The sequence below is a fragment of the Apteryx rowi genome, unplaced genomic scaffold (assembly GCF_003343035.1).
Source record: "Apteryx rowi isolate R43461 unplaced genomic scaffold, aptRow1 scaffold_332, whole genome shotgun sequence".
Classification (NCBI taxonomy): domain Eukaryota; kingdom Metazoa; phylum Chordata; class Aves; order Apterygiformes; family Apterygidae; genus Apteryx; species Apteryx rowi.
The window spans coordinates 740,561-767,041 of record NW_020449775.1 but is presented as its reverse complement, the minus strand read 5'-3'; the positions used below and the strand labels follow the sequence as shown (position 1 = coordinate 767,041).

General features: G+C 41.8%; 1 protein-coding gene across 3 annotated transcripts in view; it reads right to left on the bottom strand.

Moving 5' to 3' along the window:
- Nucleotides 1–8,291: 8,291 nt before the first annotated feature.
- PANX1 (pannexin 1) overlaps nucleotides 8,292–26,481 on the bottom strand; it is a 30,594-nt gene continuing 12,404 nt past the window's right edge. The window contains exons 3-6 of one of the 3 annotated variants that reach the window (XM_026071929.1): nucleotides 16,057–16,280; nucleotides 15,026–15,302; nucleotides 14,641–14,728; nucleotides 8,292–10,770 (exon numbers count right to left, since the gene is read on the bottom strand). In XM_026071929.1, coding sequence (XP_025927714.1) covers nucleotides 10,685–10,770; nucleotides 14,641–14,728; nucleotides 15,026–15,302; nucleotides 16,057–16,280 — 675 coding nt within the window. In that variant the 3' untranslated portion in view covers nucleotides 8,292–10,684. Of the gene's footprint in view, nucleotides 10,771–14,640; nucleotides 15,303–16,056; nucleotides 16,281–26,481 lie in introns of those variants that run through there. The other 2 variants (XM_026071927.1, XM_026071930.1) reach the window with 2 other exon arrangements.

The window sequence follows — 26,481 nt, the reverse complement described above, 5'->3', positions numbered from 1 at the left end:
CCCCGCCCCGCCCCGTGACCAGCCAGAACCGGTCTGAGCCAGGCAGGGCCAGCCCCGGCGCTGCCTGTGGTGTTGCGGCTGAGGCAACTGAGTTTTAGTGGTAATCGAGTCACGTTGCTCCTCGAAATAGTTGCCCCGTGGGGTTTTCATGTATTTGCCAGTTTGAGCAGGAAGGCGGCGGTTCCCCCCGCCCCCCCATTAGGACTCAGATTTTCCTMTCCCGTTTTCCTCTTCCCATTTTTCTGGCAGCATTGGGCAGGTGGTGGGGCATCGGCCTCTGCGGCACCTCGGGCTCGCGGCATGTGTCCTGAGGCCCAGCATTCCCCCGGGGCTTCTGCCGTTCCCTGCTTGCGAGGCCGTGGACGCCAGCTATTGCTGCCCCAGCAGGCTCACGGCTCTGTGTTTTCCCTTGCCTCACCGTGGTGGACTTCAGCTCTCACAGCTCGGCGGTGATGTTCTCAGTAAAGCCGAGCTGAGGACATGCATCTCGCTCACCCACTGGGGCCTTGAGTCCCAGGCAGCTGAACCCCAGGCTGTGGGGTGCAATAGCCTCTCTTAATTCCTTAGCCCACTCGCATGTGCCAGTCCTTTCCTCTCACTTCACTGTTAAATCCTTTCTTATGCTACCATTCTGCTTTAAATGTACTGGAAATTATATGAAGATACACTTCTTATCGCCACTTGTTCAACAGATTCAAAACATCTTCCAGAGTCTGAGCCATATCCTCTGAATTCTTTGGTTTTATGAGGAGTTGGTTTGGGCTTTCGTAAGAGAAAGAGAAACAAGAAAATTCCTTGCTCCATCCCTTCTTTTCCTGGGAAATGTGTCCTCTACAGCCTGTCCTCTAGTTCACAATCTTGAAGGATTTTCTGTGAGTCACAAAGAGCCAAAGTTAGTTCAAACCTCCCACCTCTTGCCTTAAGCTCAAAGCCTTTTGATGCTCCTTAGAGAGACAGGGATAAATACTGTCATCTGTACAGTCATCTCTGCAATATCCTGACCAGAAGAAAAGTAGCCTTTATCTATAAACAAATCCATGGAGATTTTCACGTCCTTCAGGTCAATCTCTCAGCCACCACTTAGGTGTCTCCCTTCTCCGCAGGTTGTATCTGGTAGGCAGGGCTCTTTAAGATGGGACAGTCATATCTGTGCAGCTAAATAACAACAGATCTACAAATGTTTCCCTAAGTATAAACTCACCTGTTTCCACAGTGCATAGGGCTAATTCTGTCTAGAGCAGACCACCTATGTCATGGTACATAGCTCTTGACTCTAGGCTCCTCAGGATATCCCTGTAACCCAAGACAAAATTATATTTTTTGTATGCTTTTCAGTCCAAAGCACTATAATATGAGGGCTTTGCCACAGCCAACCAGAGTAGTTTTTTTAATAATATGAAGCTAAGGGTGTATTTTGGAGGTCCTGGAAGGGTGCCGTCTCTGAAGGTGCAAAACTTGATGAGAGAGTGTTGGAGAGACATGTAGGGCAGGCAGAACCAAGCTGGTGTAGTCTCATCCCTATTGCCTTCTGGGAGTTGTTCCTGAAGTGAACTATCCCTGGAGGCTTGCCCAGAATTTGTCTTGGAGAAAGCCTTTTGGAGCAGTCCAAAATACAGCTCCGGAATGAGTTAACAGTTTAACAATGACGACAGCAGGGTTCAAAACCTTGACCTCGGTCCCTGGCACTCTTTTATTTAGCAGTATAAACATATTCCCAGATGCTAAGCAGACAAATAGCCCTTGGGTCTGTCTCTCATCCTGCAGCTTAGACTTCTGGCACAGAGGTGTTCTGAATTGTGAAGCATCAGATAATTCTGTTATCCCAAATGTTGTACAGTTAAGAGGAAAAAATAAACAATAACTCATTTGATGCTGGTTGAGAGATTTTACTTCCATTGCTTTAGGCACTAAGGGATTTTAAATGTGCAACAGATATTAAGAAATTTAAAACATAGCAAAAATACAGTGAGTTCAGGCTACTATCTTTCAGGGACTGGATCCCTATTCAAACGCTTTCAAAGGCACCTACTGCTTTCCCTGGACTGTATGGAAAAGCTAGGCTCTTACTTTAGAGGACTAATCCAGTAGGAACTTGAGTTAGGTGGGAGTTCATGCATATGCAAGTAATTTTGTTTACATAAAGGCACTTAGTAAATCTCAGTGCTGTAAAGAGTTTGTAAACTGGCAGTGGCAAGTCACTTTATTAAAGTCTTATGAAGCCAAAGAGAGGATGTAAATTTAACTACCTAAAACAAAATCAAATGTTATAATGTGGGAGCTGTGTTACAATCCATCAGAGAGAGTTTGATAGCATGAAAATATTTTGAGGTGAATAATAGATTTATTGTTTTCATTACATTATGTCCCTTCAGAAATATACCTTTTTGGTGCTTAATAGAAGTATTTACATTCCTAAATTACACTAGTATTTCAGTATATTCAGTCAAATATCCCATTATGAGGAAAAAATAGCCAAATTCCAATCTAATACAGTGGTAAATTTTCTCTCATCCATCTCATTGACTGTGATGTGATACCTAACAAATGCGAGGATGTCCAGAGGGTCTCTGCTTTCTCAGGCTATACAGTTTTGTCTTTTATTAAGTGAGCTTTATTTCCCAAATTCTGCCTTACCCTGAAACCTGCTCAGTCCTTTCTCAAAGAGCATCTCCCTCTAGAGGAAATATGAGAAATGACTATGGGATAATAGAGTTTTGGATAGCCTTAACTCTGGCAATTGCATTTCCAGACATTATAGTCCTGGTATCTCATTGCCCACACTAGGTAGATGAAATATCTCTCCTGGCTGCATACTTACCAAACCAGATAATTTCCTGAAAAGTGGATAACTCTTTTAGTCACTTCACAGGGACAGGTTAAAACAATTTGGGAACCATTTGTTTGCAAAGATAACAATTCTTCGAACACTTAAAGAAATCCATTAGGAAACAGTTAAACAAATGCCAAGATTTTACCTGCTGTATAAAAGCCATGATCTTGCAGATGGTCACAGGGTAGCATTTAACTTTTACACCTGGCTATGAAGTTCAACATATTGTCTGGAGCTTTGATTCATGGATTACTAACAATCCCTCAAGATGAAATTTACTTTCCAACTCCCCTGCACCACTGAAGTAGCGCTACTGGCTAGCGCTATTATTCAGTCAAGGGCATAGTGTGTCTGACCCTCACACAGAGCGAAATGCTTTGGTACCTGTGCAATGCACATAAAGGCTACGCAGACTCAACTGCCATCCATCCCAAACCACAGAGACTGATGAGTTTCAGTTTCCACTGTGTTACTTTAACCAGCATTTGCTCTTAGACCAAGCCAACACTCCCCAGAAACCTCTAGCTGCAAGAGGGAAAGCAAATCTGAGGGGCTGAGGTGGTCTGCATATAGCCCTTTTCTTTCCTCCCAGCAAGTTTGTCCTCTTTGAAGAACCACGGTGCCAGGAACTCCAAGGCAATCACCCTGCAGGAGAGCAGCCGAGCTAGTCCATGTTGGACACCAGGGCTTCTCACCACCACCAGCACACAGTGTCTGGCTCCTCCTGACCGACAGCCTTGCATTGAGGAGCTGGTAGCAAGTGCATCAACTACTCACAGTATGTGAACTGAGCCCTAAATTGACAAGCTGGAGAAAGATGTGGGTACCATAAAAAGCAATGGCAATAAAATCAGTAAAATGTTAATCTTACAGACTTCATAGCTTTTTTATTAGCTTTTCCATGCTTCTGTGCTGCCAAAATGAATAAATGGCAAAGCATCATTTCTCTCAGTTCATCTGTGCATGTGTCTGCTGCATATCATAGCTCATGTTGGCTGTTAGGTCTTCTGCTATCTACAGAGCAAAACAGGCAAACAGGATATTCCTTAAAGGACAATAGCGAACCCTGCAGTCATGCTTCTTCAGACTGGCCAACCTTGGAGCTCTCTGGACTTCTTTCAAAAGAATGTCAGCTTACTTGTCACATAAAAGAAAAAGTCACCTTTCACTTTGTATTTCCTGTTTCTACATCATTTTAAAAAAATGTCTTAGCTTCTTAGATATGTGGAATTTTTTTAAAAAGGATTTTTTTTTAATTCATTGTTGAAATGTCTATGAAAGCTGGCTGAGTTTATAACAATGCTGAAGTATTTTATGAAAAACGTCAAGTTTTTTGGAAAATTTCCATGTTAAAATTTACATCTCAGCTTAAAATTCAAATACATCTTGGCCAGCTGTAGCTTGCTTGAAATTTCATGCTCTGTAGTTCCCTATTATTCTAACAAAARATTAGAAAAATGAACATATTTTTCTCATTATGTTTCCCTAGACTCAATATTTCTCTGATATTGATAGAAAATTAATGTTTGTGCAACATTATAATAAACATACAGCTTTTAAAGAAAAGTAATATCACAAAGTGGAACTATGAATTCATTCTTAATTTTGCTTCCCAGTGTGTACATTTATGACACAGTCTTCAATTATGGGATGGCATGGTAGTTTTTCCTGATGCCCTGCTTTATCTGGTGCACAGGAGGGCAGTGTTCAATAAGCAGCTACTTAATATTTTCTTTCTGCTCTCCATGAACTGTGGATATGCACCCTATTCAAAGCCTGATCTGAATATGGATGCTTTCTGTGCTTATAATTGTGAGTCCCTGGTGCCAGAGCTCCATCTGGATGCAAGAGAAGTGGGATTACTGAGCAGTATTCAACATCCAAGTCCATTCTTGGAGCTGTTGCAGAAGATTCTGAACTTCTAGCAAGTCAGGCCCTTCACAGCTCCAAACAATCCTGACAATATAGAAATAATGTATGAAGCTCAGGAGGTTGCTGTGGTCTGGAAGGGAAGGGAGTCAATGGAATTCTACCTCTCAGCCTCCTGCAACAAGCCTTGGAAGAGGAAAACATGTAATGGGGAGGAGGAAAGAAACAGCTCAGCACTTCACTGAAGGCATTTCAAAACATTTCATACTTCATCCCTGAATTTAAATCTGATCCAGGACTGAACCATAATGAGTATGGAGCTGTAGCTCAGGACAGACTTGCGTGATAATGCAAATATCCTCCCTGGCACTTACTTTTTACAAGATCTTTCCTCCCTTCTTTTGATGCAGTTCTAGCAATGTGATTAAAAGACAAGCATTTACTTCAGAGAGTAGGAACAATGCTCCTTCCATTGAATGGGGGAAGCCCAGTTTTGTGACAGTTCATCAGCTGGTCTAAGAAGAGGAAGAGGTGAGAGCTGCTGATTTTTGTGGACCTTTGGCAGCAGCTGTGATGTTAGAGTTCATCTGTCTTTGTATGTAATAATTGGTGTGTGAGGAGACGTGCTATAGGAGGAAGCAGGTTGTCTAAAGCTGGAAACCTGTTGCTGCTGCTATGGGAGTATCAGAATACTGTGGATTGGTAGAGAGTGTGCCTGGATTCCAGCTTTCCCTCCCTCCTGTGAGCCAGTGAGTCCAGGCAGGGTCTGGACAATCCCTGCTGGGAATTCAGCCAGAATGGTTTGGGGGTATGAAAGCAGGGAGATGATAGTCTCTCTCCTCTCGAGAAGGACCTTTTCCTCCAGAGGAAGGAAGCAAATCTGTCTCTTTGGAAAGAAGCAACTTGTGTCTGCAGGATGCTGCGTATCAGAAAGGAACTTCCATCTGAGCAAAAGAATGTATCCGTTTCTTCTCTGCAGCTCAAGGAGGCCGTTATCAGATGGATAGATGTAATGGACATCCTTCTTCAGAAGGAATATCTAGAACAAGGGGTTTTGATCAGCTCTCCTGGTTCTTGGGTCAATATGAGAAGGTCCAAGATTCTTCCCAACTGACCAAGGTTAGGTGTTTCCCAGGACACTGTGTGTCTGTGTGGGTCTCTCTAAGTGTCACCAGATATCAGGGAGCTGTGGAAGCTGTTGACCTGAAGAAACCTAGACAGTAGTATACAGGTAGAAGGCAGGTTTAAGGCTTTATGTTTTTTTCAGGTAACAGAATAGAAAATCACGGGCCTGAGAGTGTGCTGAGATTCAAATGAAGCCTGGTTTCCTAAGGAAGTGAGGCTTTCACCTATTCCCTCTGGTTTGGTGGGTGTAAGTGAATGCTCCTCTAACAAGGTCCAGTTCTTGCCCATTCTGAGAAGGCAGGGGAAGTCTAGAAGCTATTCAGCTCCTGGAGATGTTGTCCAAAGAAGCAGGGGTTTTTAAAAGGCAGCCTTGAGTCCTAAGCAGCCTGAATCCTAGCCCTCCTTTGCTGCTACAGACTCTCTAACTGGAATTCAAAAGTTGGCCTTTGCCTCCATGGTGTGTTCTGTGTGGTGAGTGTGTGTGTTGTTGGTGTTGGCTGTGGGTCCAAGGTTTGAACTTCCTCTGGAATGGTGGAGGGGAGGAGGGCAAACATTCAAGAAGAGATCCATATCCTCTAACTTGAGCTTCTAGATATTGCCTGAATGTAGCTACATCCCTCTGGGCTCTCTTTGGAGTTCTAGATTGAAATAAAGGCAACTGATGGCAGAACAGGAGTCTGTGAGAGTCAAGAGGAATGTCCTCCTGAGACAGCATCTTTCTCTCCAAGAAGTCTGCTGGGGCAAAATCTGCCCAGGATGACTTGCTCAGACTAATTCCTTTTTAGCCATCCAAAGTTCTCAGTAAGAGAAGACCTGACAGAAGAGTTTCTTTTTGTCCCTCTCAAGGCTGATCCTATTATTTCCTCTAAAATGTGCCTACTTCCAAAGCTCTCATATGAGAAATACTAAGAAAGATACTAACCATAAAAGGGAGCTTTCCTACTGTATCCTGCTGCAGGTTGGAGAAGAGATTCAGAGTCTTATTGTTGTTTGCTTGCAACTCTTCCAAAAATCTGAAATGTGGAGACATTGACTGTTAATGCAGGACATGATTTTTTTCTCCTCCAGCCTGGATTTTCCCTGCTGACACTATGGAGTTTCTGTGTTCTCATCTGGGGCCTGAGAAGGAGGCTTTTGGGGTTTGACTAGATGTGTTTAATAATTTACTTATGAAACCAAACCTGAAGTTCTCTTCTTCCAGTCAGTGGTCACAAAAGGTTTCCAAACATAGCTTGGGGTACCTGCCTGTTTTGTACCCTAGGAACTTTGCTCCTGTGAATGGTAAAGAACAATATATTTCTTGGCCTTGCAAGATTGCATATCCCACTCAAGTATTCCTGGTCTGTTCAAGGTACCACAAGTGGCGATGTGGCTCCAAAATGATAATTCCAACCCACTACAATTCACATCCCCAATTTGGGGGACCTCATTTTGTGGCTTTCTCATGGAACTGCTGGATGGTCTACTAATGTTCACAATCCTTAAAAAGAAGATAAAGTAGATACTGACTATTGTCTGCAGGTAATTCTTTGCAAAATGGTAGAAGAACCTTCAGGTATCCTGTCTGGCTTCTCACATCAAGCAGGTTTTAGAGACCCTGTTTCTTATGTGCATTCAGCAGATTAGGGGCCATCAAAAAGGAAGAAAATGCCAGTTTTCTTTTAGCTTGGTAGAACTGAGGATTATGGAGTGTCCTTTCAAAAGGTACTTTGCATATGACTCACTGGGATTTAGAACAAATTAATGAACACCTCAGAGCTTGCTCAAGGCACAGCTTACTATCAACTGCTCTGAATCTGTATTTCCTTCTTTTTCTTTTAATCGGGCCCTCCTCTTGAAGGAGAATGAATCAAACAAAAGACTGTGCAGACCAATCTTGAGGCTCAACATTGTCATTTTACTTTCTAGGGTATTTAAAAGACAGGTGGATGTAACTGTTTCTAGAAAGAGTGTAGTGATGAGCAGGTTAAAGATGGACTTTTTTCCTTAAGATCTAAATTGGAATTTAGCTTATCATTTTAAAAGGGCAAAATGAGGAGTACCATTAAAATACATGTAGAATTGARCTGGGCAGTTGTAGCCACAGATCTTAAAACAGCAAGATACAGCTGAAATGCTCAAGCATGCTGAGACCGTGGCCAGTTTTTAGATAACTTGCACAATAGATATGCTAGTTAGCATGTGCTGATGTTTTCTCAACAGTGACACTTTTAAAGGTTAAGCAGTTTTTGAACTAAAATTGTCAGAGCAAAATTAATTATGAGAACAAAAATTAAACACAATAACTACTGTCCAAAGAGTTTGCTCAGGTTTCATCATCAGACTGTATGTACTGTACTAAGGTTTTTCACATGGCAACATGTGGTTGTCCCTGGAACCTTCAGTCACTTACGCTGTTGTAGTTTACAAAATTGATTTTATTTAAATAACCAAGAAAAAAACAACATATATTTTATTGAGCACTTTAGAAGACAAGACATTCACTGCAGTAAGTCATATTTTTAAATACAAATGGGGAATTAGTAAAAGGTAATATCCATATCCAACACGAAACACGAACATGTCACTTTCAGGAGCTTCAAGTTTTAAACACTAAGAATTCATTACTTATATCAAACAGTTCAAACACATCCACGTCACAAAATCTTAGTATTGCACTACTGCTCCTTGTACAGAATATGCAATGCACAATGTGAAGATAACTAAATAAGTTTCACTTCAGAACAACAGCATGTGTGTGTCTGTACCAGAATCACTAGTGAGTGGTAAACACTTAATGATCATATAGTCCAGGGAAGGAAGGCTTGCTTTCTTTTAAGAGTATTTGCATACTTCTCTCTCCAAAACAGAGAGTGGTTTCAGGTTTGCTGGGAGATGTATACAGGAAAATGCAGCAGTTCAGTCCACCACTATCTGACAAAAGCCCTGTTTCTTGCTGGTAATGCAACAGACATTAGGATTGCAGCCATGCTACTGTTCTATGCAAAGAGGTAGCATAATATTATGGCTTTAAAGACTTTCTATTAAATAAGGCTTGTCTTAGCTGAAAGTCATATAATAGCCAAAGAATTTTTATAATACTAGCACAATGTATATTATGACAGCACTTTGGGATCCACTTGTTTAAGAGCAGCTGCCAAATTCAAGTAGGTGCATTATCTCCTTGAAATCTGTTGCAGCACATAAAGATCAGCAGTTCTGTGCAAAAGTTCTAACACTGGTTACTTCTGTCTTCCCTCGTTCTCAGTAATATTGAGAATGCTAACATTTAAGAACAGAAGAGTGGATGATACAGCTGGACTGGAAAATGGAAGGCTTACCTAGCTACAAAAGAGGTACGACTTTGTAAAAAGACAGCCTGGAAGAGGTGATAGCTGAGACATTTCAATTACAATATCATAGACAATATGGAAAAAACAGTCACCATATAATATTTGTGAAGGATACACATAACCATTGTGGTGATTAAACCCCCACCCTCCCAACCTTGTATCTAAAATTCATGACAAAGATCATTTTAATGTTAACTGAAGGTAGAGGTCTTGGGAGATGGGGGGAACACATCAAAGCTGAATGCTGCTCTCCATAAACAGCACAATAACAAACTAAATTAGGACAGTTTTTCAGCTTACAAGTACCCCTTCTTTTGTTTGTTCCAACCCACTTCAGCATCTTATCTTTAAAATTAAGTCACAAGGTGTCTGGGAAGAACAACCTTTCATCATATTTACATTTACCTCACTTTGGCTACAGGGTGCTTAGCTCTGCTGAGGCACTCGAGTGCTACTATAATACAAATAAATCTTCTCAAGTATGTTTTCGAAGACAGCACAATTAATATTGTGTTTGATACTACAAACATATTAAAACAAGTTCCACACATACAAACATTAAAAAGCAATTTCTACAAACCATTATAAAAATGGAACAAACTTCATTGATCTTCCATCCAATCTCTAAGAAGGATTTATTAATCATTAAGACCAAATCAACTGAGAAATAGAAATTAACAGCACATTTAGCTTATATGCCATTAAATTTTGTAAAAAAAAAAGTATGTTAAGACATTATTTTTCTTTTATGAATACATAGAAAGTTCAAAATCCCTAGAATCTACCCTACTCCTTTATACTAAGCCTGTTTGTAGTTTATTCTATCAGTGCCAAGGAAATAATCCAATACTTCACTCTTGAGATGACTAATCAAGACATCTCCAGTAACCCAAGTGATTCAGATTTCTCCCCTGCTGTATTACAAAAAAAGCTGAACACAGCAACATCTATCTTTCCTGTGAAGAAACAGCCAGTATTTCAGTGGCCAGCCACCAACTGATACACAGATGAACCAAACTAATATTAAAAAAACTAACTTTTATAGGGCAGAGAGCTCCCCAAATGCCACACTTAAACTCCAGAACTGAGACGGCTGCCTCCCTTGGTTCCCCCTTACCCAAAATGGTATTTTGCCTTCCTGAATACTTTCATTATGGAACCCCATATAACCAACAGAGAGACATTTCACAGTGCAGTGTCGCCATCTCTTTTTGGTATCTACAGTTATCTTTCCCATCTCTGTATGTTACATTCCTACCTCTTTACAATTCACCTATTACTCATAACAGGGATTTTTTTTGTTCTGGTTGTTTTTTTAATAAATAATGAAAGTCTATAAAATGCTTTTACAGGTATGTGATTGATGATTATTACATAACAAGTAGTCTGCAAACCACTTTGGCCTCTGAAGAATTGTCAGGATATCAAGACAGTTGCATTCAGAGCAACATCTTGTGTCCGGTGCAGTGAAGGCAATGGAAAAGCCCTCTTGTAATACAAAACTCCTGCCTGCTGCAACTGGAAGGCATCAGCACGAAGAATCTATAAGTCTTTGGCGAAGCTTTTTATCTTCTCTTGGACTCGCGTTGCCACTTGCATCATGGTCTGTCAGAACTAAACAGAAAAATCAAGCCATTCAGTGCATTCTCCTTTACAAATGAACTGCAACAAGGACAGCACCACAACACCAGCTATCCTGTGCCACACTGGAGTTATTGTGTGTGTCTTTCTGCACCAGAGCGGCAAAATGCCAAGTCTGCAGAATAGCTTCATCTTCTTTTCAGTACTGCTGCATGCCATGTTAGCACAGGACTGGCAGCAGGAGCTCAGAGGCTGGAGCAGTGCCCAGTCCTCCCAGCCAAGACCCTGAGCAGCACCTCCAAAAAAACCATGTGTAGTACTAGGCCTGCTCTCCCACTTGCATTGCACAGACACAGGTGGCTGCCTTCAGCTGTCCCAGTGCAGTCAGGATGTGGCACTCAGTGGCCAGGAACGCCTGCAGCCTCTCCTGCCCTTATGGTATGGAGTCAGCATCTACCACTGCTTTGTCACCATGGTCACTTCTTAAAACATACTAATATCACTAGCAACAGAGGAAAACACAGGCAATGGGAAAAGCTTTGCTGATGGAATCACAGAATCACAGAATGGTTGAGGTTGGAAGGGACCTCTGGAGATCATCTAGTCCAACACCCCTGCTCAAGCAGGGTCACCTAGAGCACATTGCACAGGATTGTGCCCAGATGGCTTTTGAATATCTCCAAGGAAGGAGACTCCACAACCTCTGGGCAACCTGTTCCAGTGCTCAGTCATCCTCACAGTGAAGAAGTTTTTCCTCATGTTCAGATGGAACTGCCTGTGTTTCAGTTTGTGCCTGTTGCCTCTTGTCCTGTCGCAGGGCACCACTGAAAAGAGTCTGGCCCCATCCTCTTGACACCCTCCCTTTAGATATTTGTATACATTGATAAGATGCAGTGGATGTTGTCTACCTAGACTTCAGCAAGGCTTTTGACACTGTCTCCCAGAACATCCTCATAGACAAGCTCAGGAAGTGTGGGCTAGATGAGTGGGCAGTGAGGTGGATTGAGAACTGCCTGAATGGCAGAGCTCAGAGGGTTGTGATCAGTGGTGCAGAGTCTAGTTGGAGGCCTGTAGCTAGCGGTGTCCCCCAGGGATCAGTACTGGGTCCAGTCTTGTTCAACTTMTTCATCAATGACCTGGATGAAGGGACAGAGTGCACCCTCAGCAAGTTTGCCGACGATACAAAACTGGGAGGAGTGGCCAATACACCAGAGGGATGTGCTGACATTCAAAGAGACCTGGACAGGCTGGAGAGGTGGGCAGAGAGGAACCTCATGAAGTTCAACAAAGGCAAGTGCAGGGTCCTGCACCTAGGAAGGAATAACCCCATGTACCAGTACAGGCTGGGGGTTGACCTGCTGGAAAGCAGCTCTGCAGAGAAGGACCTGGGAGTGCTGGTGGACACCAAGTTGACCATGAGGCAGCAATGTGGCCTTGTGGCCAAGAAGGTCAATGGTATCCTGGGGTGCATCAGGAAGAGTGTTGCCAGCAGGTGGAGGGAGGTGATCCTCCCCCTCTCCTCAGCCCAGGTGAGGCCACATCTGGAGTACTGTGTCCAGTTCTGGGCTCCCCAGTACAAGAGGGATGTGGCACTACTGGAGCAAGTCCAGCGAAGTGCTACAAAGATGATTAGGTGACTGGAGCATCTCTCTTATGAGGAAAGGCTGAGAGAGCTGGGCCTGTTTAGCTTGGAGAAGAGAAGGCTGAGAGGAGATCTTATGAACGTGTACAAGTATCTGAAGGGAGGGTGTCGAGAGGATGGAGCCAGACTCTTTTCAGTGGTGCCGAGCGACAGGACGCGAGGCAATGGGCACAAACTGAAACACAGACAGTTCCATCTGAACATGAGGAAGATCCCCTCTCAGCCTTCTTTTCTCCAGGCTAAACAGGCCAAGCTCTCTCAGCCTTTCCTCATAAGAAAGATGCTCCAGTCCCCTAATCTTCGTAGCCCTACACTGGACTTGCTCCAGTAGTGCCACATCCCTCTTGTACTGGGGAGCCCAGAACTGGACACAGTACTCCAGACGTGGCCTCACCAGGGCTGAGTAGAGGGGGAGGATCACCTCCCTCCACCTGCTGGCAACACTCTTCCTGATGCACCCCAGGATACCATTTGTCTTCTTGGCCACAAGGGCACACTGCTGGCTGGAAAGTGAAGTCCACAACAGGACCCAATCAGAATGAGAGGTATGTGGCAGCTACAGCTGACCAGGGAATGGCAGCTGCTTTCTCTAACAAATTTTAACAGAGTTGAGGAATAAAATCATGATTTTCTTTTGCTCTGAAGAAAAACGAACCCAAAGCCTTCAAAGTGTTTTTGTGAAATGAAAACAGTCTTGAAAGCTCTGCTTTTGATATAAGGTAAGTCAGATTTCCTATTAGCCTCTTCAGCTCAACAAGCAGAGATCTCCACCTTGGGCTCTTACATCTTCCTACTAAAACTCATCCACCTGTATTTTGGAAAAGGGACAGATTTAAAAGGAGAACTATTTTCTGTGAGAAGTACTCCAACCTGCTCTACTAGAACTGGCTGCCAGAAGCATTTTTTCTGCATAGTTTAAAATAATTCTGAGTATCTGTTCCAAATTCCCTGTTGGTAAATTCACTTCTCCCCCTCCAAACCTCTGCCTACCAGAACTACTTGACAGTAGTGTAGAGGAGCCATCACCCTTTGGAAGACGCTTCTTTGTATTAAGCATAGGGCAGTCAATGGCAGAGAAAGTAGATTTCAGTTTTTCCTGCCTTTGAAACAGTCTTTTAACTTGCCCTCAGTACTGGCACTCGCCTACCCAGGTCAGCTGCTAAACATTTTAGAGCATTCTAGAAGTGAAGGACTTCATGAGGGTGGCAGCGCATGGGGCCTGAACTCCTTGATTCAGAGGATGCAGGTATCCCAACTGTTGTGCAGGACTGCTGTAACAGTGGCCATGTTTACATCAAATGGGAAGAAAGGTTCTCCATCTCTTTGTGCCTCTGTCTGGAGGTTAGGCTTCTCTTCTATAACTCTGTACTTGACCAGGAAACTGGGATCACATTTAAGATGTGCCACATTTTTTACCACAGAATCTAACACCAAGTCTCATATAATAGTGATTGCTCAGAACCAACCACATCTGGAAACTGATGGGWATATTCAAAGAACAGGTGCACTAATCCAGACTCAGACTCAGTTGATTTTGGCAAAAATCACTTTACAGTCAGCCTTCCTTTCTCTCTGCTTAAGGAGGAACAAGAGAATGTTTGGAGGCCCCAGTTCCATTTCATCTTCTGTCCTTTTCTGTTCCCCTACTAGTGGCATTTCTGAATATCAGAGTTGCTATTTCTATGTTAACCTAAGGTTTCTGCTATTCTACACTCATCACAGGGATCTTTTTTTTGGGGGGGGCAAAATTTGTATGAAAAACAGAGGCAGCAGTTACTAATCTTTCAAACTAATTTCTAAAAAATGATATCATGAAAGCACTAACTTTCTCACTTGCATTAGCCTTCAAGTGCAACCTACTGTAGAACAGTTTAGTGTTCTACTGTGCAGGTGGTGGTAAGGCCTACGAGTTCAGAGCACCGAAGCCTGTTGCTCTTAGAATAGAGATGTCAGCAAGGACACCATCAACCTAACAGACACTTCAGCATCCAGCCTGTGCCACTGACTTGCAACACCACAATCCTCCTGTATGTAAATGAAGTTATAGCAGTTATATCACAGACAGAATAACAAGGTCTAAGCAAATCCATTTTCTTACAGAAGACATTAAAATAGTTTTGATAGGAATATGTATCCAGCTGAAGCCTGCTTTGTATTAATGGATTTTGCATTAATGGATTCCTTCTCTCTCTATACTAGCAGGTTTGGATTTTTTTTTCTTTTTCTTTTTTTCTTTTTAAAGAAAAAAGAGGTCACCTTACCTTGTAGCTCTGTTGCATCTTTTTCTAACTCTTCTACACTTGTTTCTTCAGGCTTCTCCGGCAATGGCTTCCCATCTACAGTATCTGTCTTAATAGTACCAAGGTTTATCAAAAGTTGCATAACATCAAACTTCTCAGAAACTGCAATGTTCTCCAGCACTTTGAGGCATTTATATGATTTAAGTTCACTTACGTTTTCCTCAAGAAAGAGGAGGTAAAGGCTTAAATCATCAAAACATTTTGACTTAACTTTCAGAACATCAAAAGTTGGCAGGATTTCATACACTTTAAGAATACCTGAATTCCATCGGAAGGGAACAAACATGGCATACACAACCAGAGGCATCACTAGAAGATAGACTATCAAGTTAATGTAGCTGAGTACCTTGAAAACACCCACAGCAATAAGTTTGCATTGAACCATTTCTGGAACAGTTGTGTCGTTCTTCAAGATTCCGGTTTTGATAGTGCAGAGAAACTCATCACTCAAAGAGGAGAGGCTAATGTAATAGCCCAGATAGAGGCATGCAATGAAAATAATTACTAGGGTCAGTAAACGGCAGATAATGTATTTGATTATTAAACACTTGGAAGTCTTCTTTGTCTTCAGGTATTGCTCCACAATTGGGTATTTGAAGTGGCTTTCAGATATTTCCCACAAACTGAAAAAGAGAAAAACAAACCACATAGGTTAGATACTGCATCATTCTCATCTACCTCAAATTTCAAATAAACCAAATATTCTAAAACAGACACAAGTCTGGATTCTCTCTTACAGTGACAAATCAAGGGTAGTTTTACTGAAGCCAATGGAAAAATAATAGAATAAAGCAGATACATGAAGAATATTGATAATTTAATACAGAAAAACCACTTACAAGCCAAATGAGAGCATCTAAAGCACTCATTGGAGTCAAGCACTAGAAGGCAGAAACAGTGCATCAACTTGATCAGAGAAGGGTTTTTTTCCTTTTGGTACTTTTTTTTTCTTTTTCTTTTTGCTGTTTTTTGTTTTAAACAGAAGCTTTGCAGATCTGATAAGGCAGGAGAAGACTAGTAATAAACTGTACATCACAGGGTGTGAGCAACTGCCAAGAACACTGAAAAATGAGGGCTACAGCCATCTCTGTTTCCTTACAATGTGGTAGTTAAACTAATTAACACCTGCTACAACAAAAGAAATCAGGACAACTCAGGTTATTAGTAATCTGAAAAACTAATAAAATGTTTTATTTGAAAAAAGAAAGTTATAAGTTCCAACTCCAAGTACATACTAATGATTTCACATATGTCTTATAAATTTGTTTAAAAAATGTACACTCAAACCTTTTCAATAAATTTCTATGAGAATGCAAACATTACATTTGCTAAGAGCTTGAGAAAAAGTGCAAAGAAAGACAAGCCTCAATATCTTACCTCTGGGTCAAGTTTTCATTAACATTTGGAACCAAGTCAGCAGGGTCCTTGGGGTCTGCACTGCAAATGCTATTAGCAGCCTTGATTGCCCTGTTATAGGCTTTGTCAAGTTCTTCCATAATAAATTTCAGGTCTGAAGAAAGGTGTGGTGCTGCAGTGAAGCGCCAGAACAAACATGGCAGATACAACAGGATAGCAACTAGCAGAAGGATGTACGGGAAAAACTAGAAGGAAGAAAAATATTAGATTATGTTCCACCTCTATATAAATAAGTCAGCCAGCTACCATCAGTCGCTATAAGCCTATTCAATTCCCTATGATTTTATTTAAATGCTTTTATTAAAATACATTTTTGTGGTTATCAGAGACATGAAGGGATGTTAATTTGACTAGCCTGTAATTATGTCCAGCTCTAGATAGTAAGCTCACTTGACTGAAATCCAGCATCAGTTCCTAAAGAATTTTAATTTAATTGTGATGACCGAATTTCAGCTAGTTTTAATGCATCTTTACTTCAATTCATAGCCACACATATGCGCATTCATTGAAAAAGTCCATGAAGAATTTCAGAGGAAACTTAGGATGAAACCATTAGTCAGTGCAAGCAGGGCAGCTTCATTTACATCAGTGGATCTACAGATACTTCACAAGATGAGAATGTCCCCTAATATTAGTGTGTTAACTTGCGTTTGCATTAATCAAGAAAGATTAAGTTTTGCATATGCACAAAATAAATAATTCGATGTTACTAGACACCTTATCCAGGAGAGCTGTTTCTAATAGCATCTATCATTAAAGCAAAATCCTATATTATTATTAATATTAGGAATGCATACAAAGTATTAACACACAAAGCAAAATAGCACTCAGCAACAGGAGACCATAAATATGAAGCCTCATTCAGGATGTTCACATTCTATACATAGCAGTCACTCTGGGAGTTAGTTGTTTGTGACAAACAGCTGGACAAAGCCATGAAAAACATAAAATAGCCACAGAAAGCAGAGAATGCTGTTTTTAAAGGCCAGCTTTCGCTTGCAATCCTCCTTACAGATTCATAATTCCACTGCTTCTGTTCAATAGTATCACAACCGGATCCTGGCCAAAGTTGCTACTTCAGGCTCTAAGTCCTCATGAAAAAAACTTCAGGAAAGGCTCACCTTTAAAAATGAAAGAGAAATCCTGCAGGGATGGGCTAACCCAGTATTAAGTTTATTTCAAAAAGCTAGTCACATTAACGAAGCAGGCTTGACTGCAGTTACAGCATGCATCCCACTAGAGGTGACTTTTCTCACCATCAAGCAATTAGCATCCACCCCGTACTGCTATATTACAGCTGTAGTCTGTCCCCACTCTGCTGTGGGGGACTGAGCTCCCAAGCCAGGGATTTATGGGATTCCTTCTAGTTCCTTCCTGGATTAACATGCCCAGTACTCCCACTGAATTCTATTTTTTCTTCTGCACCATGACACCACACTCACCTTATGCTGTCTCTGGGTGACATTCCTTCCTCTGCCTCTCCCACCAAATGGTTTGTCTATAGTCACCATCTGGAGTTTCTTCTCTCCAGAGCTCCCATCTATGCCAGCAGCCAAGACTGCACACTTGAAGCACTGCTCTTCTCTTTGAACTGCTAACTGCTTCTAAACAAACTGAGCAAGCTCATTCTCTTGAAATCATGTCCTCAGTGTGTGTCATCTCCTAGCTCTCAGCTCTACTTGCCATGCCCTTCAGATGATCCTTCCTCCAAACCATCAGCCTGTGGAAGCTGTGCAGAGCTTGGCCCTCACTACTTTCTCTCTTCCTCCTTTGCACAAAGCAGGAGATATCCTCAGATCATCTGCTTTTTTCCAGATCTATCACTTCATCTATCACAGATGTAAAGCTGTGGTATGCCTTTTTTTTTTTTTTTTTTCCTTCAACTCAAACCCAATAGCTCAAAAATCTGCCCTTCTTATTTATCACTGCGGACAAAGCCATCGGGCTTCTCAGGTCAAAGTCCTGATGCTTTAGTCAGCCCAGACCTTTAGGGTCTCATAGCTAGGCTCTTTCAATCCTCCAAATTCTGTATTATCTGGAACAGAATCTCTCCTATCTATGGACACAGCTTAAACTTTTCTAAGCTCCTCAACCTAGATTGCTGCAGCGTCTTTCTCATGGGCCTTAGCAAATGCAAGCTTGTAAAACATTGCTGCAAAGACTATTTGACATCACTTACTTCACTGTCATATACCTCTTAACACCCCTCCAATGGTGCTGCAGGGGGAGAGAGACAACATATCTAATTTAGTAAGGAGTGGCCAACACATCCTACATTGGTTTAGAACATTTGGTGCCTCCACCACTCATTCATTTGAAATTTTACAGGCATCAGAGCCTTCTGATCTCTCCTTCTGACCCTCAAAATTGGAAACACCACCAGTAGTATTTGATTAATACCTTTTCAAAGGTATTAATTAAAAAATCTTATGCCTTAAAATCTTTGCCCTGAGGCCTACAAGGCACTCAGCAAGAGGAAAGGTAGTTGATACACTGAGGTCACTGCCCAAAGCCTCTACTGTTCCTCTACCCATCTATTCCTTCATATCTACAAAAAGATTTTGGGCGCATGTTCTGCACTTGGGTTGCACAGTGGCATCAACCCTGCTGTACTGCCCCAGGCCTCCTCCAGCTCCACCAGTATCCCCTGCTTTGTCACAGACCCTTCGTGCAGAGCCAGCCTCTGCCCTCTCCCCGACTCTTTCCTACTGCCTCTTCACCCAGAAGCATCATACTGCTGGGGCAAAGGCATGTTTGCCATGCATTCACTGGGCCTCCCCTCACAAGACTCTTGTCACTCCCAGAGTTACAGCTTATGGCAGCATGAGAGACAAGCATGCACCCATTTCTTGATAGTTTCAAAGCCAGAAGAAGCAGCATGACCACAAGTTCAGCTCTCTTTGTTTGGAAACAAAAGTCTGCATTTGTCAAGCCTTCCACAGCATTTGATGTTTGACTCCATCCTTCTCAGATTCTGGCTTTTTTAAAAATAAAATATACACTTGTTCTATTTGTTAACAGTAGTCTTAGATGACTGGCAAATTGTTTTGAATCATTAAAATGTGAGGCCTTGAACTAACAGGCAGAATTGAAAATGCAAAGTCATTGTACATGAGTCAGGTTTCAGAGCAAAAGACTTGGATTATTCAGCTCATCYGACTAAATTTTACAGTCATGCACAAAGACTTCTCATTTTAAGAAAAGGACTCTGTGGTATTCATGCAAGGATCAGCATGTGAAATTTGCCTTTCTTTCATGGTTAATATATTTACTTCCAAGGCACTGAATACACAAATGGGAAGTGCTACTCCAGTCTTGGACAGTTTGTAGTATTTAGATTAAACAGGGAGTGTCACTGACCTCAAGAACTATAAACCCAAAGATATGGCAGAGCAAACTATTGCTCTAAAAGTAAAACTCAGTTTTTCCTTTGCTGTCTAGTCAAGTTCCTTTTCAACAGCAAGTTCACAATACTGGATTTAATGTGGCAAATGAAATTGAATAACTGAAAAAAGCCCCTCTAAAAGCAGATTAAAACAGATACATTAGAACAGATAAAATAAAATGCTCTTTTCTGAACTTCGTTAGTGAAAGCACATTGAGAGCTATCAACGTCATGTGTCCACTTGGGTGCCCTGACCCTTTCTTCGTTTCCACCTGCAAGGAGAAAAGAAAAGGACAGGGCAGGGACCAAGGAGTCCAGCACTGCTCACAGAGGAGCAGAGCTTCAGCTACATTATTCCAAGTTTCTGAAAGGTACCAGGCATAGATACTGTGTGATTATTACTAAGCACAAGAGAGACAAAACTGGCAGCACATGCTTCAGGCACCCAGTCCAGTGTCCCTGTATGTTCTCTGCTAAGTACCGCCAAGCTAGTGGAAGCTAAAGATGATAGAAGCAGGTTCCCTCCTTGCACATCACCTGGCCTGACAGCACGTGGGGTCAGGCAGCAAGCTCCCAAGGAGGCAGAGCACCAGGAAGCCAAGAGGAGGAGGTCAGACAACTGCATCCAATTCTGTGCTAAACTGACAAATCTTTGAGTTCTGCGTGCTTTAGAGGCTGTGGCCAAACTCCTCCAGAAAGCCAGAGGCACCTCACACCTAAGCAGAATGTATCTGACAACTCACTTTCAGGGAAGCCCATGTTAACCTGTGTTAAAAAGGCACTGAAATCAAAGTCTCATCTAAGCAGAAATCGGTGCAAGGAAGGGCAGCAGACAAGGATTCATCCTCCCTCCTGGATGAGGAAGTGTGTGCCCAACATTACTGTTCTGGAACAAATAACCAAAACAGGTACTGCAAAATTAGTGCCTTTGTAACACATGGCTGTGGTCTGAAAGTTACACATCCCACAGGCTGGTCAAAGATGAAAAGAGGACCAGATCTGTCATGAGCTATTTGGTAACCTGCAGCTCCCACACTCCACCCAGCCCGGGAAGACAGAAAGTATAATCTTTCTGCACAATAAGAGCTTTGGAAATAGGGTGTACAAGGATGTTAAGATGCAGAGTCTTGATCCAGCATCTCAGCACCCTCACCAATACATAAAACTCTTCTGTTCTAGAACTTGCACAAGCAGCTATAAAGGTTATCATTAAAGCAAATCAATTATGTACATCAAAATGCTAACACTTCACAGATGTGTGCTGTTTTCTTACATCATTGACCATAACTCTATCAAGCAGTTTTAAATCAACACTAACTACTATGAACTAAGACGAAAAATAATCATTAAGTATGGAGTCTGAACTCTGGAAATCTCATATATGTTTAACACACTGAACTGTTTTGAAGTCATGAACATTTATTCAATTGCCTACATTTGCTCCTCTCTTGAAAATTACTTGCACAAACTGAATACATATTTTCCAAAACAACTCTATTTTACCAGAATTTGTGACCATCTACATTCAGATAAATATTCAGAATGACATGAACTGTCTTCACTACATTTCAGTTCCCAATGAAATGTGCGTAGTCTTTCACACATATGCTGCTAGCACTACAAATATCTAAATGAATTCCTAATATTCTCATGACATGACTTTTGTCCCCTTTTATTCAGAGGCCAGGGAAATATGCTGTCAAGCATAATTTGTGCCACCCGCAAAAGGTCAGAAATGCATCTGAACAGCTGGAGGTTAATACACACCAATATGCTACTGATGACAGACTTAGAAGTAATAGTGATTAGCCAGGCACACTACAGGCAAACTCCACAGGGAGGTGGGGAGAGCCTGACACACCCAACACATTTCTAACACACACAGTCACGGGTATTGACAGGAGAGAAAGCAGAATTATCCCCAGGCTGTAAAGAAGCTGGAAAGCTGAAGATCCCAGACTATCTTTAAGTTCTAAGGCCTCCTTTCTCTTACCCTAAAAACATTCTTCTGAATTTCCAGAGGTTGACCTGGCCTTCTTGGAAACATCTGTTTCAGTCCTTTCAAGTTAAGTTTTCAGAAACCAGCTAACTGCACAACCAAAATGAATGCCCGGGTATAGAAGAAAAGTGTTTGAGTAATATACTCGTACACGCAGATAAGACATTGGAATCACATAATTGTCCTTTAGAGATGTGTTGGCACCGCACTCCACTGAAGAAAAGAAAAATCAGACTAAACCCCAAAACAGTAACATGACATTCCCAGTTCAACTGCACTAAGATCCAGTAAAAACACAGTAAATAAATTAAAAGGGTATTTTTAAAACTTCTTTATAAGCTGAAATATGTTTGTCATCCAAAGAAAATATAGCTAAAACAAAAATAAGGCAGCTGCCAGACACCTAGCAAAAGTTTCTGTAAAGGGCAGTGTGACCCAAAAGACATTTTCAAGGAGCAGATCCACACAGAGCTTGCTAAGATCTGGAGACAGCTCGTAGAAGATGAAAACAACTTTAGTGACCTTCACAAAACAACAGCTATTGCATCTTCAGTCATATTTACTCTGGGCAAACACTGCTAAAATGATTGCAAGCATTCAGACTTCCACCATACTTGAGAGAGGTAAAATACTAACTTTAAGTACAATAACACAAGGTTGTTAAACTGCACTCACAAGTCTGATTTAGTCTTGAGAAAATTCACTGATGTAGAATACTAAACAAAGAGAGAAGCACTGGAGGTCTTTTACTCATTTGTGATCAGAATATTTCACATAAAAAATAAGATTATGATGAAATGTCAGCTTCCTCAGTTCCGAATTTTTATACCCCATTGAGAAGAGCCTAAGCACAGGAATCCCCTTCCCTCCTCCCCACCCTGACCACTAAAATAGGCTAACAACAACAACATGTTTCCTGGGGCAAAGTTATTAAGTTCCCTCTGGACATAATCATATTCCTGGTAGAGTCAATGGGAGACTTTTCATTGGTTTTCAGGGCAAAAATGTGAGCTATAAATGACTCATAATTCTAAAGGTTGCCATGTGGCTGAGATATTACCCTGGCTCCAGATCTGAAACTGAATCTCAAACCATTTCCATACACATGCTTTTCCCTATCCCATCTGTTTCTTATTTATTTTCTGTTTTGATACAGCTTGAAAGACTGTATTTCTCCAGCTTCAGTTAGTAAAAACAATGATGTGACTAAACCAGTTATAATACTGCAGACTCAAAGAATGGTTTATAAATACATCTACATTCAGGTTTTTTTGCACTGACAGCCCTTAATCCTCCTGGGTGGGGCTTTATAGGTGAAAGATGAAGAGTCCTCAGACAACTGTAACATTGGATAAACAGTGAGTAACAAGAATCAAGTAACAATTGTGATTATAATTATGCCAACAACATAATGAAGAACCTCAATTTTTATGTGTATTTACAGATAAGCAAGTCAGAAAACAACCCACAGGCCCACAGGAAGTCTCAGTTTTAATACAAAAGCATGAAGATTTTGAAGAAGGTAAGTTTCACTTCATACACACAGACTTCAGAACGATTCTTTGTATTGCAATGCTCTGAGCAGGTCCCACCACATTTGCTCTGCATTTTCCAGAGATCTAAGCCATGGTGCCTGGCTTTTCCTTGCTGTGCTACAAAATGTAGAAATCTTTCTCCTGTCAGTCAGGCATACAGAAATGTGCAAATGAACCATTTTCCTTCATTTCACACTGGTACTGATCCCCTTCTTCTGAAGAACTGTTCCCTCCCTTTACCTCAGTTTTGCTTCTTCCTCTTTGATTCTCTTCAATTAATAGTAAACTAGAAAAACCCTAGAAGTCTCATGATCATAGGCACCCCTATTCTAGCAATCCAGGTTTGAGGGCTAGGGAGAGGTCATAACTGAATATCCTATCGCCGCCCCCCTCCCCAACTTGCTTGGTTGCCATCATACCTAGAGGCTATCAAGAGGCTGAGAGGAGATCTTATCAATGTGTACAAGTATCTGAAGGGAGGGTGTCAAGAGGATGGGACCAGACTCTTCAGTGGTGCCCAGCGACAGGATGCAAGGCAACGGGCACAAACTAAAACACAGACAATTCCATCTGAACATGAGGAAAAACTTTTTCACTGTGAGGGTGACAGAGCACTGGAACAGGTTGTCCAGCGAGGTTGTGGAGTCTCCTTCTCTGGAGATATTCAAAACACACCTGGATGCAATCCTGTGCAACGTACTCTAGGTGACCCTGCTTGAGCAGGGGGGTTGGACTAGATGATCTCGTGAGGTCCCTTCCAACCTCAGCGATTCTGTGATTCTGTGAAGAGGCAATAAGATGATGCTCTGTATTCTCTTTTGCACATCTGTATAATTTTCTCTGTGCACTACGCATTATAAAGACTTCCTGGTACAGTCTTCTCCTCCACTAGACTGCAAGGACTGGCCACTCACAGTGGGCAAGCAATTTGTTTCCATTTAAGCGAAGATTCAAGCCAAGTTTTGTCAAAATAAATTGTCAGGTGGAGCACTCATCTTTAGAGACAAGAAGCAAGCAATGAGAAGAGAGGGAGCAAATACACAGCTCTTCCATCTCATATCAATATTGCCTGCCTTTCTTTACAACCTATCTTTAGAAGTTAATATCTCAGTTCTGATACTTCAGACAGGTACAAGTAACCTCTTGAGGTAGTTCAAGTCTGAATGGAAACCCCCAGAAGAAAACAGAGACATTAGAAAAAGCATGACTCCTGACCAGGCTCAGTTTCATCAGTGACAGGCCTGAAGATGAGTCTTGTCAAAGGACTTAACCACATTAGCATTGTGACATCTTTTTAGCTGACAAGGAGGAAGAAATCTTCTTAAACTAAGATTATAGGCAGTACATACGATACTCCTTTATTATCCATCTGCAAATACAGCTTATTTCTTGAGTCATGTATTTGAACACACAACTCATTTTGCTTTCTGTTAAGTGCTATTTAATATTAAGAGTTATTTCAGGATCACTAAAAACTTCAAATAGCCTGTTTTCCAAGGAGCAACAATGCCTAAAGAGACCCCCCTAGGAGTGCACAGACCACTAGAGTATCAGGCTACTCAGAAAATTGCAACATGCTCCTCTTCTCCACTCCAAAACAAGCTTTCAAATTGATAAATTGTGTTGGGAGACATCTCCCAAGGCAGGACTGACAGCAGGTAAAGGTGCCCAAGCTTTGGAGATTGCCTCAGAATTGAAGCATACATGTCAGTGACTGAAAAACTAATAATCCCAGAGCAAACTTGTATTCTGAAATAGGATGAAAATGGGAAGATTTCAGTTTTTCTTATAATGTGACCTGGTTTTGATAGTCCTTCAAAGCAACTAGACACCTAGAACAAAAGCAGAACAAGTTGCTGCAAGTTGGTGTATTCATCAAGAGACAAAAAGCTGCACAGTTCTACTTCCATCCTATCCTGCTTTGAGCACTATCCTAGGATGTCAGCCTTTGACAGCACTTCTGACAGAGCACAGAGAGCATGCCACAAGGAAATCCATTCATTTCAATGAGGAATTGGGGCCTACAACCTCAATCCCCCCCAAGCACAATATAATACCTTCTTAACCGCTTCTCATGGAGCCTTCCAGCATGCCAAWATAGTGAGTCGCTAAGTGAGTCAGAGTGTTAAAAAGAACCTGAGATGCTTTGCAAATAACTGCACTGCTGCCCAGAATGCAGAAAGAAAACCTAAAGCGTTTCTCCAAGAGAAGCTGGACTTAACGATCCCTGTGGTCCCTTTACCTGCATCTCTGTCCTTGCACTCCAGGGAAAAGCCTTCTGTCATCTGAGCTAGGGAAGGCTCCCTTCCCTCATTAACATCACTGTGCTCCCACAAAGGCTCTGCACGTTTTAAAAATTGTTATCTAGCCAAGGTCTGCAGAGCAATGAGCTTTGACATACTCTGCAGTACACTGCATGCACCAGGAAACAACCAAAGCTCTGTTTTCCTGCAAAAGCAATCAGCCTGCACCATAGTCCGCTAGCAGGTGCAGCCAGCAGCTGCCGGCCCCAGATTTGAAGAACAGCCAAATATCTCAAGATAGCGTAGTGGGCACTGAAGGCCAGCATTAAGAGCTGTAACACTGCTTATTACCTGGAAACTTGTTAAACCTGAGAGCTGATGAACAAGTAGAAGGATATTTATTAATACTGGCCTCCAAACAGTATGTGACTAGATCAGTGGAAGGGTAGGTGGCTAAGCATGGATTTAGGAAGTTAACAGTAAGCACCCAGACTCAGTCACAGATTTTGACTCAGCTGTTCAGACATACTTCTTGCAGCCAGTCTGCAGGGTATTCAAAAGGAAACATCAGATACCATTAAGCTACCACAGAGGAAGTGTGGAAATAGGGGCCCCACATCAATTCCTGAGATAGCACCGATCAGCAAATTAATGGGGGTTGTGTCATAAAAATATGATTACTTAAGCTATTTGTCATGGCTAGCAAATTAAGAGACTTATAGTTGCAATCATTAACTATCAACAGATGACTATGGAATAAAATTTATCAAAAAGAAATTAGGCAACAGTAACTCTCTCCCTCAAGAGAAAAGGGGAAYGATGCATTAATGCACACCCAGGTCTGCAGATGGAGTTTCCACTTATGCAAGCCATTGCAAGATGTCCCACCAGCCTGTAGAAAGTCTGACTGAGATGAATTGGAGCAGTAATTGAACAAAACAGAGTTTAGCCTAAAAAACAAGTCTGGCTTTAATATTCATGAAACAAAATACCTTTGTATCAAGGCGACGTGCAGAGCTAATTGGAGAAGGCAGCAGTAAGCTCTTATTTAGCAATCTGAGTCAGCAGATGAATGGGAGACAGCTCCGAATAGTCCTTCAGTGGAGATACAACCAGCTCACTGGATAATGAAAGCTGAGGTATGCAATGTGCTGGGAAAGCCCAGAAATACAGGTACTGCAGGTTCCAGACCTGAGCTACCTCTGCACCAGGTCCTCTGCTGCT